The sequence below is a fragment of the Microcebus murinus genome, chromosome 4, assembly GCF_040939455.1.
Source record: "Microcebus murinus isolate Inina chromosome 4, M.murinus_Inina_mat1.0, whole genome shotgun sequence".
Lineage (NCBI taxonomy): Eukaryota > Metazoa > Chordata > Mammalia > Primates > Cheirogaleidae > Microcebus > Microcebus murinus.
The window spans coordinates 102,672,806-102,684,923 of NC_134107.1; the positions used below are offsets into that span (position 1 = coordinate 102,672,806).

A 12,118-nucleotide genomic window follows, 5' to 3' on the forward strand; every position below is an offset into this window, starting at 1 on the left:
TTCCTAAAGAGCAATTGTAACACCTACACATGTCTCTATGCTCATATATGCAGCGGCATAATTCACCTTTATGTCAGAGAGAGACTTGGTGATTCCACTGGCCTCCCCCTCACTGAGGAAGATGCGAGGCTCTGCCTCAGATAAGAAACTTCCTCACATTGAGTAAGATTTTAATGATTTTAATATTTAAAAGTACGTATCTCTACAACATGGCCCCTGAATATAAATTACTTCATCTGGTGCTCAGGCGAATTCACAGTGAAACGTCACAATGCTAGAGAGAAACCAACTATGCCACATTTATGGAAAACGTCCTTTCATTCCCAACATGGATATGATGCTAACAAAACCAATTTACAGAGTAATATTGACTATTTAAGACTGTCTTAGGATCATTTTTCATGTCAGATGCAACTAATATGTTGTATTGTGAAACTCTACCTTTATGTCTTCCTCTTTGCCATGTTATATATATGTTGGTGACATATAGTATGTTGCAACAAGTTGCTAGGCATGTAGCAATACAAAACACTTGGTGTGTGTAGTGCATGTGTGTTTAATGTAATGTAATGTAGAAAGTCAGTTTAAAGAAGAGTGCAGAGTGGGCTTTAGTCGATTGTGGGGTTTGAGGCAATTAGGACATGTAGAACTCAAACCCCATTTCCTTCTGGCTTTCATCAGCCTTTAACCAGAGTGCACCATGATCTCACTCAGCCTAAGCTTGCTTAGAGAAAGTTCGCATTCAATAAATTCAGCATGTAATGAGCAAACTTTCTTTCTGGCCTATCCCTATGAGAGCCATTGTCTGTTATCGCACAGAAATTTCAACCTTTCATATTGACTTAGAAACATCTTCCTAGAACATCAGCTTGAGAAAAATCCCATGACTTACCAGTTTTATTTTCACCTGTGACAGCCTCAATAGAATCATAGTTTCATAACTTGTTTACACTTAAAAAAAACCTACAAAAGGATAATTCATTGTCATATACATAAAACACTCAGAATTGATTTCCCTCCCTTTAAGGGAAAATCAAATAAATGCATAATGCTAAAAATTGCAAACTAAAACTATCAACTAAGTTGTATACTAAAAATTTTCCACTCTTAACTTATACATTATGTCTTTATATCTTTTAAACTTTTTTCTCCAATATAATCTTAAAGGATAAAGTCTATTTTAAAGAAAGTGTACCTTTTTGGAAATTGAAACAGATTTCATTTGTATTTTGAGGCTTGTCAAATGAAAGATGGGTGATCCACTTTAATCCACCCTTTGGGCCACCTCAAATCCTGGTAATATATAAAACAGAGTGGATGTGCTTGTACAATATCCACAAAACATTTCAAGTAGCAGAAATATTATTTATCTATTTAGAAACGCTGTTCACTGTAAACAATTCCAGCAAAAGATAAATGAAAATTTAAAAGAATACTAAAAATAAGATCAACTATTTTATAATAATAGAATATTTTCAGTGAAAATCAAGCAAGTCCATATTGCAGCTGGTGATTGGAATTTCCATGGTCATTTCAAACCATAACTCAAGGATTTAGCAAAGCCAAATATCTAAAATCAAACATGCCAACAAACGATTTATGCTAAATTTCATAATATCTAAATATTGAATGGAGATTAGAAAAATGGTAAAATAGTAAATATTGTTACAGTTATCTTAGAAAATGTTTAAATTGTTACTTGATTCAGGGTAAAGACTTTTAAGAGAAATCATCTTTTTTGCTGTTTTCTCAAAGGGAAAATAATACAACATCGTATTCTAGAAAAGAAATGATCATGATTTAGTTTACTCACCAAACATTTCTTTCAAATTATCTTTTATCTCTAAAATGCAATGTGAGATGTTAGTAAAATCCACATGGAAATAGCAAATGAAACCCAACATGAACAGGAGCAATTTGGTTGTTTCCAGGGCCCTAGCCCTCTGGGTTTATCCTGTCTTTAATACCAAATGGCTGAAGTCTCTGTCCTGCTCAGGAAAACCCTGTGATCTCCATAATATTTGTAGTATCTTCAAAGGTGGAGAAGAGTATCATAGATAGGACCTTTAATTTTCTGTCTTTTTACTTCGTAAATTCCTTCTTCCTGACTTTCAGTTACTGCTCATGATGTTTTCCCCTAAAGATGCTCTCCTTTCTCTTCTTCTTCCCCCAAAATGTGGCCACGGTTTTTTCACGTTCACTCCCTAAAACATTATTAATGTATGGCCATTGTGGATTACAAGTTTTATCAAATCTTTATGACAGCGAAGGATAGTTACAGTACTCAACAGAACAGATACAAATTCAATTTGAAATGTAGTTTCTAAATCCTCTTTGGCCATTTGCTACAGAGGCACCTGCCATTTATTGGCTGTGTGTCTCCCTGGGTCTTGGCCTAAGGACATGTCCTGGGCTCCTTTCTCTCCCAGACCCTGTCTGTGAATTACAAGCACCTGAAAATGTTTCAATTTTTTTTTTTCACTTTTCAGTAAAAAAGTGAACTCCTATTGTGAGCCAATTATCTTGCAACTATGCTTAGCTTAACAGACCTCTTCTTTCACAATGAAAAGAATGATCAAACTACTATCTGGATCAAAAAGACCAGAGCAATATACATCCTGAGAGAAGTTAACATATAATGTAGAAACAAAGCATACTCAGTTCCCAAAAGTAATGCTTTCTCATGCAGTATTTCATGCTTAGTGAATAAAAATAATAAAATGAAGTAAAAATAAAGTATACCAGAGAGAGAGGTAGGCTTACAATCAGGAGGCTATTAGTGTATTGGAGGCTTTTTCATGAAGAAACTGTGCGACTTCATGAAACAAATGTATTCTGGTGGTCTACTGTGAGTTATTTTTAATGTACAAAGTTAAATGTGAAATTTATGCCAAAAGAAGATTAATGCATATTGTTTACAAAGACAAAATGGGTTATATATGATAGGCCTTGTGGAGCCTTGCATATCTGTGAAACACTGCCATTTGAAGAAGACAAGATGCTGCCCAAGGAAGATGGAAGACAAGAGGAGAAACAAGTTGTCTGATTCATGTATGCATTGGCATATCGTAAGTCAAGGAAAAGAACACCATAGATACCACCAACACATTGTCATCCTAGGTTTATTTCACTTGAAAATTTGCAAAAGCATCCATCTTTTCCAGGAGATAAAAAGAAAGTCCATAATGGCAGTGGAAAAAAACAGAGATTAAAACTTCCTTAACTTCATCATAACAGGAAAAATGATGAAAAGGGGAAAATGTGCAAATTATGGGGAAAAAGGAAAACCTATATTAAAAAAGAGTTGGAAACATAACTGAGAGGATACTCAACTAAACATCATCATGATAAGACACAATAAGAAAAAATATTACCTCCTAAACTGTTGTAATAAAATACAGAGGCTCCCTGCCCTGTAACTACAGACATCCAGAGATCAGTTTCTGATCAAAATTTTGTCCTACTCAGGATTTTTCTCAGGGCAACTTTAACATCTTTATTCCTCAAACTGTAGATTAAGGGGTTCATCATGGGAACCACATTGGTATAAAAGACAGAAGAGATTTTTCCCTCATCCATAGACCCAGCAGAAGATGGTTTCAGATACATAAACGCACATGATCCAAAGAACAGAGAAACAGCAATTATGTGGGAACTGCAGGTGCTGAAAGCTTTGGACCTGCCTTCCTTGGAGCTGATGTGAAAGATGCTGGAGAGAATACAACCATAAGAAATAAAGATGGTGAGACTGGGCACAGTGATGTTGATGCCCCCCACAATGAAAACCACCATCTCATTAACATAGGTGCTGGTGCAGGACAGCTGAAGCATGGGAAAGACATCACAGAAATAATGGTTGATGGTGTTTGCGTCACAGAAGGTCAGTCTCAGCATGCACCCAGTGTGGGCCATGGCACCAGAGAAGGCCATCAGGTATGAACCAAGCATAAGGTTGCAACACACTTTAGGGGACATGGCAATGTTATATAAAAGTGGGTTACAGATGGCCACATAGCGGTCATAGGCCATTGACATCAGCACATAGCATTCAGAAATGACAAGAAAACAGAAAAAGAAAAGCTGGGTCATGCACCCTACGTAGGAGATAACGTTTTTCTCTGATATGAAGTTCATCAGCATTTTAGGTGCAAACACAGAAGAATAAAAGAGGTCTATGAAGGACAAATTAAAGAGAAAAAAGTACATGGGGGTGTGAAGGTGTGAACTCAGCCCAATTAGAGTTACCAAGCCCAAATTCCCCAACTCTGTAACAACATACATTGCTAGAAACAGGAAGAACAAGGGCATTTGGAGATCTGGCTGCTGTGTTAATCCCATAAGAATGAATTCAGTCACAAGAGAGCCATTTCCAGGAGCCATTCTTCTCTAAGAGGATCTGTGGACACAGGAAAACATTGTGGCATTAGAGGACAACCCAACTCTTACCACAAAGCTGCTCCCATAAGAGCTGTGTATATGCTGGGGTTATGTGAGATTAGAACAACCTGGACCCACAGAATCTGCCGTTACCACTACCACAATCCTGACTGATGCCAACTTCCTCTTACGAGAGTCTGACTAAGCTACATACAGCAAACAGTGCCACCAACTTAGCCTATAGCATGAAGGCTGAGGCTACCAGAGGCAAACATGACTGCTAGAAATAAGAGGGGATTAGAGGGAAGAAGGGTGGACCAGGACAGAATCATCCTCCTCTCATCTCATCATTTCTTCATTCACCTCATCCCTCCCATCACCAGTGAAATTGGAGCCAGAGAGGGGCCTTAGCAACTTTGTGAGGGATTCTAATGCAGATAAGTCTGTTGGGTGGAAGCTAAAATATTGTTTCTAATCCACAAGTAGGGGACCAGAGTCCAGGAGAGGTTGAGTTACTGCCCCAAGTGATACAAGGAAAGCCCTACATCTAGAATAGAGAGTGTTCTCTCTGTGGAGAGGGAACTCACTGACTAGATGCTGCAACCACTGGGTCCACTAATGTCTGGACATTCTCTGCTCCCCCTTGAACAGATTCTTCCAGCACCTTCATCTGAATCTGACAACTGTATAATATAAGAAAGAACGTGACCTATCTTAGATCTATCTCTTAGATGCATGGAATTCAAAAACTCACCCTCCTTAGATGAGAAATCCTTGGTTGTTCCTTAGTCTTGTTATTAACCAATCGTGGTCCTCGAAGGGAAATTTCAGGCTCTGAAACTTTGGTTGCTTTGATACTAGGAAGGTGCAGTCCGCCTTTAAACTCCAATATGCCCTGGAAATCATTATGTTCAACAGATCATGATTTCTGATTATGACTTTGAGTCCTCTTATACAACAGAGAAAAACAAAGTATTATTGTCACATTTGCCACTAGATAAGACACAGAAGATTTCATGTGAGTTTGCTGATACAATGCACCTGGTTATAAACAGGATAGAAATTTCTGTGTCTCCTCCCAAGAGAACGACTTGTAGATCTAAAAAGAAAATAAAGGAATTGTATTTACACCCTGCACCGTGATCTGCAGTTCCTCAGGGGCTCACAATTTTACTCAAGTCTTCCCTTCACCCTTGGGCTTGTACATCCCCCAAGACAACAAATATGAACTCCCATCTCCCCATCATCTTTATATCTTATGGGAAATATATTGCTTTGAATCTTTCTCTCTTTCTGCCCACTTCCTAAATGGACATTTTCCACAAGTTCTACCTCCATGTTTTCTACATTTTTATCTCAAATTTTGCAAGAATTGCAATAACTCATTTGAGTTGTTGTTTCTCATGGAATATCAGAGTTTTTGTTTTAATTCATTTCTTCCTTCTAATGTTTTTACTTCTAAACACCTACTGGAAATTTCTTCCTGGGGACCCTGCTGAGAATATAAATGTAATAACTAACATGAGAGTTATTAATACTCAAACTCTCTGTGCTTCAGGTTCATGATTGCTAAAAGAAGGAGAGTAATAATAGCATCTCTTTCCTTGGGCTCTTATGACAATTAAATAAAACACTATAAGTCAAATGGTTAGAACTATGTGTGGCACATGGTAAATAGTTAGTAAAAGTCAGCTGTCATTATTTATATTCCCATAACCTTGGTAGACTTGGTAGGTCCTCCATCATTGCACCCATAAGATATTAGTTTCTTTTTATTCCTCTTTCCCTATAAACTATAAATTCTGTAAGCACAAAGATCACTTTTGCCTTGTAGACTACTTTGCTGATAGTGCTAAGTACACAGCAGACTACACAGTAGCAACTCCTTAAATGTTTATGGAAATTGCATTCTGACTGAAAACCTTCAGAAGATTTTCTATATTTCTCACATGCTAAGAATAGACTCTACAGACACAGTGACCTCCATCTCTTTGCCTAGACTGCCACACAAGTTCAGGCACTCTTTAGGTTTTAACTGAACTGTACTATTGAATTGTAGGGGCTCCTAACTCTTATGCTAGCATTTTCCCACATGATCCCTCTTATTTATCCATCTGCACTGCTGCTACAATCAGATCTGAAAGTGAAGACCTGTCTCTTTCTAGTTCTAGAATTTCCCATAGTTCTCCATTACCCACTCACATTACCCATATCCTGGAAATCCTGATAATAATGTGCATGGATATAATGGACAATTGAGGCCATATAATAAATGTATGAGATTCAAAACTATGATGATTCAGCCAGGTTTAAAACTAAAGAAGAAATTGAGTCTTCTTTAAGAAGTTTTGTAGTTGATGAGAAGCTATGAAAAAATTATTCTGACTGTTTAAGTATTTTGAGCACTTGTTCATTTCAAAACCCATTTAAATTAGGAGAATGTAACAATAAAATCTGGAGATGGAGTGCCCCAGGTAGTTTCAACAACTAAACGCTCTAATCAAGGACCAGGCTTTTCCATTTCCCTGTCCTCAGTCTGTTGGCCTCAGTCCTCAGGCTTATCACCTCATAGTTACAAAATAGCTGCTGTAGCTCTAAAACTCACATGTAAACACAACTATGTCCCAAAAATAAAGCCAGACAAAAACGCAAGAGAACTCCCCTCGTGTAACTCCCTATATATTATGAAATAAACCTTCTTGAAGCCAATAGATGACTCCCCTTGATTTCTCTTCAGTTATGGGCTATGTATATGGCCACCCTAACTGCAAGGAAAAGTAGCAAAATGAATCTTTCCCATTTTTAACCTCTATCATGAAAGGACATTTTGGGCATTAAGGAAAAAGGGAGAAGGAGTATCTATTGGGGAGGGCACCAACCATATCCTCACAAACTAAAAGCTTGTGAAAAATGTTTGTAATAGGAAGTTGTGTTTATTCAATTTAGCTAAAAAGTATGCTTGTTATTTTTAGGTGATGACTCTTGTTATTTTTAAAGTAAAAAAGTATTATTTTTAAAGAATATACTTGTTATTTATTTACTCTCTTAATCTTTAAATTAATTCACATGTCTTTGGATAATCAATCCAAGACATGAGAATTGGGTTAATTATATGGTTCTTCATTCCTCTTCTTAATATTTATAAAAGTATTTACATATATAAATGTATATATAAATCTAAACATATAGATAATAAAACACATAAAAATATGTGCATGAAAAATAGATATATATAAATATACATTTATATACACTTTTATATCTGTTGAGGTGGGAGGAAAGGCATTCTGTTCTTATATCAAGAGGGTTCTTTCGTCTGTCAAAAAGCAAAAAATGAGTGTTCCCTTATTAGTCAAAAAGATTCTCTGAGTGTCTTCAAACTGCTTAAAGTAAGTAGTGCCTCTAAGCACAAAATAATGACTTGTAGAACCATAATTATGGGGCTTTTTGGATATGGTGTTCCCAAGCAAGAGAGATGAAACAGACCAATTAGGCACTGAACTTTCTTTGCATTGACATTAAGATTATTTCCTTTGGCATGTTAGTTTGATGTTTAAGTTTGAATGTTATTCTTTGCTATGTATCTCTTGTTTAGTTTCTTGGATACCGATCTGATCTTAGGGATGTCACTTAATCTATCACCAACAGTTCTAGGTTAAAGCTGAGTGGGTGGAAAAAGGGTGAAGTTAAGAAATGATGTCGAGATGGAAACTTAGTTTACTGGTAAAAAGCACACATAGCTAAACTTAGTGTTGTTTAAATAAAAATACAAATTCAAAACACATATTTTTTATCCTTACTGTTACATCTAGAAATTTTACTAATGCTCATTTATTTAAATAAATAACATATTTGAATTTTAAAATGAGAATTCCTTTTTTAAATCTGATGAATCTCAGTACTTATTTAAAGCTCCTTAAATAATACTAATATGTGAATGAAAAATAATCTGAATGAATTAAATCAGAAAGGTTCAACATACCTGACATCATACATCAGACCCCAGTGACTTGCTAGGACCACTTGGCAGCCTCAGACCTGTAGCTCAGCAACTATTTATTTTTGAAAGAATTCATTAAGCACCTATGAGGTACAAAAACCTGAGGACATATTTAAAAAGTAACATTCTATCTTTAGAGACCTTATACTTTAGTAAGGGGTATAGATATTTTTGTGGTAGAGATGCATAGCACATTACCAGTTAGTTGGAAGCTGAGGACTTCAATCAAGTACTCATTCATTGAGGCTCATGTGAATTAAATATAAAATCTAGCTAAAACATTTAGATTATAACAGATTAGTTTGATTTTGACACTAATGCTTTATTTGATATATAAATATGTCAATGGGCTACATACACATGTATGTATGTATGTATATGTACATGTAACTTGTAGCTAAGTCAGTCACCCCTGAATGCCTGGTGACTCCACAAGAGTCAGGACTATATCCAGTTGGCTCCATAAATATCAAAGTGGACATCCCTCTAGGGAAAGCTAAGGCAAGACTTGTACATTCTGAGACTTGCTGAAAGTATGTATTTCCTGTGTGACCAGGCATGAAAGGACCAGTTTGGTGAAACACCACCCACCAAACTCAGGGAGGATGCATCTACTGAATTAAAAATGTTCAAAATAGTAAAGTCTTACTTTACTCCATTTTCTCCTCCATTATCTTGAAAAAGAAGATGGCATTAAAATATGTTTTTCTTCTTTGACGTTCATTTTTCATACATACTCTAAGTGTGTTCTCTGTGCAAAGGTCCACTCATTTTGAGAGAAAAGGATCTGCTTCTACTTGCACTTTATTCAGATTAACAAATGCATGTGAACAATATTTATAATACAATGTGATGCATGCTGCGGGAGAAGAAAATATCGATGGAGTGGAAGCCAGAGCAGGAAACTCTTATCCAGTCTTAGGCAATCAGAAAGTGCTTTGAGGAAGATAAGACCAGTAAGTAATAGGACAGGGAAAAGGAGGAAGTAGTGGATCCAGAAAGGGGGGCTGATATGGCAGCAGTATCCAAAGACTTAGATCATAACACTAAATTCCCTTTGATTACCTGGAAAGCTTTTTCAAGAGGATGGGTTCAAACAAGCCCATACTGTGAAGATTAGATTAAATATCTAACTCTTCAATGCTCAGACATTGACAAACATCAACACACATAAAATCATCCAGGAAATCATGACCTCACCAAATTAACTAAATAAGGCAGAAATTCTAGAGCTGAAAAATTCAGTTGACAAAATGAAAAACACACCAGAATTTCTCAGTATGAGAATTGATCAAGCAGAAGAAAAAATTAGACAGGCTATTTGATAATACACAACCAGAAGAGAAAAATAGAAAAGAATGAATCCCACCTACAAGATCTAGAAAATAGCCTCAAAAAGACAAACCTAATAGCTTTTGGCCTTGAAGATGAGGTGAAGAGAGTGGTGGGGTTAGGAAGTTTATTCAAGTAAATAATAACAGAGAAATTTTTAAACCTAGAGAAAGACACCAATATTCAGATACAAGTAGGTCATAGAACACCAAGCAGAATTAACCCAAACAAGACAAAGGTCAAAGATAAAGAAAAGGTCCTAAGGGAAGCAAGAATATATATATATATATATATATATATATATATATATATATATATATATATATATGCTCCAGTATGTCTGGCAGCAAACTTTACAGTGGAAACTTTATAGGCCAGGAGAGAGAGACATGACATGTACAAAATATAAAGCAAAAAACCAATGCTAGAATATTATACCTTACAAAAATATTCTTCAAACATGAAAAAGAAACCAAGACATTTCAGAGAAACAAAAGCCGAGGTTTTCATCAACACCAGAACTGTCCTACAAGAAATACTAAAAGACATTTCTTTAATCTGAAAGAAAGGGACATTAATGAACAATAACAAAATATCTGAAGTTATAAAACTCACTGGCAACAGTAAGTACACACATACAAAATACTCCCTTGTTGTAACTGTTGTGTATAAACCATTTACACCTTAATTAGGAAGACTAAAAGAGAACTCTATTGAAATTAATAAATATAACAATTTTTTAAGTTAATGTATAAAAAGATACAAATGGAAACAATAAAAAATTAAAAAGCAGGGAAAGAATGGAGATAATGTGTAGTTTCTCTTAGATTTCTCTTGGCATCTTTGTTGTTTTGTAAGCAGAAAGAAGTTGTCATCTGTTTAAAATAATTGATTATAAAATGTTTTTCATAAGTCTCATGGTAACTTCAAATTTAAAAACCTACAACAGATACACAAAAAATAAAAATTAAGAAATTAAAACACTAACTACCAGAGAAAATCACTTTTACACAAAGGAAGACAGGAAGGAAGGAAGAGAGGATTTCAAAAGACTGATAAATCAAATAACAACATGGCCGTAGTAAGCCCTTACATATCTATAATAACATTGAATGTAAATGGACTATACTCTGCAAACAGAAGACATATAGTGGCTGAATGGATAAAGAGGAAGACTCAACTATGTGTTGTCTACAAGAAACCCACTTCACCTATAAAAACACAAATAGACTGAAAATAAAGAGAAGGAAAACGATGTTCCATGAAAATGAAAACCAAAAAAGAGTAAGAATAGCTATACTTCTATCAGATAAAAAGATTTTAAGACCAAAACTATAAAAAGAGACAAATAAAGTCATTATATAATAATAAAGAGGTCAATTCAGCAAGAGACTGTAACAATTGTATATATTTATGCACCCAACACTGGAGCACCCAGATATATAAAGCAAATATTATCAGAGCTAAAGAAAGAGATAGACCCAATTCAATCATTTTTGGAGATCTAGGCCCCCACTTTCATCACTGTACAGATAATTCAGACAGTAAGTCAACAAAGAAGCACTGGACATAATCTTTACTATAGAACAAATGGACCTAATAGATATTCATAGAATAAGTTATACAACAAATGCAAAATACATGTTCTTCTCCTCAGCTCATGGATCATTCTCAAGGATAGACCATATGATAGGCTGCAAAACAAGTTTCTAAATATTCAAAAATATTTAAATCATATAAAATATTTTCTCTGACAACAATGGAACAAAACTAGAAATCAATAACAAGAGGAATAAAATATTGGAAACTGTACAAACACATGGAAATTAAACAACATGCTCCTGAATGACCAATGGATCAAGAAAGAGATTAAGAAGGAAATTTAAAAATTTCTCAAAGCAAACGAAAATGAAAACACAACATACTAAAAAACCTATGAGATACAGTAAAAGCAATAGTAAGAGGAAAGCTTATAGCAATAAGTGCCTACATCAAAATAGTACAAAAGCTTCATGAAAACAACATAACAATGTTATCTTAAAAGAATTGAAAAACAAGAGCAAACCAAACCCAAAATTAGTTGAAGGAAAGAAATACTAAAGATCTAAGCAGAAATATATGAAATTGAATCAAAAAAAATCTGAAAGAACAATAAAACAAAAAGTTGGTTTTTTTGAAAAGATGAAACCCACAAACTTTTAGTGAGACTAACTTAAAAAAGAGAATATACCCAAATAAATATAATTAGAGATGAAAAAGGAGACATTACAACTGATACTGCAGAAATTCAAAGGATTATTACAAACTACTATGAGCAAATATATTCCAATAAATTGGAAAACCTCAAAGAAATAAATTTCTAGACACATACAATCTACCAACATTGAACCAGGAAGAAATCTAAAACCT

General features: G+C 35.0%; 1 protein-coding gene across 1 annotated transcript; it reads right to left on the reverse strand.

The window, feature by feature from the left end:
* Window positions 1–3,383: 3,383 nt before the first annotated feature.
* Window positions 3,384–4,380, reverse strand: LOC105864569 (olfactory receptor 8B3-like). Its single transcript, XM_076001335.1, has one exon. It carries the CDS (start codon window positions 4,378–4,380, stop codon window positions 3,448–3,450), a length of 933 nt encoding a protein of 310 aa, XP_075857450.1. The 3' UTR covers window positions 3,384–3,447.
* Window positions 4,381–12,118: the final 7,738 nt, after the last annotated feature.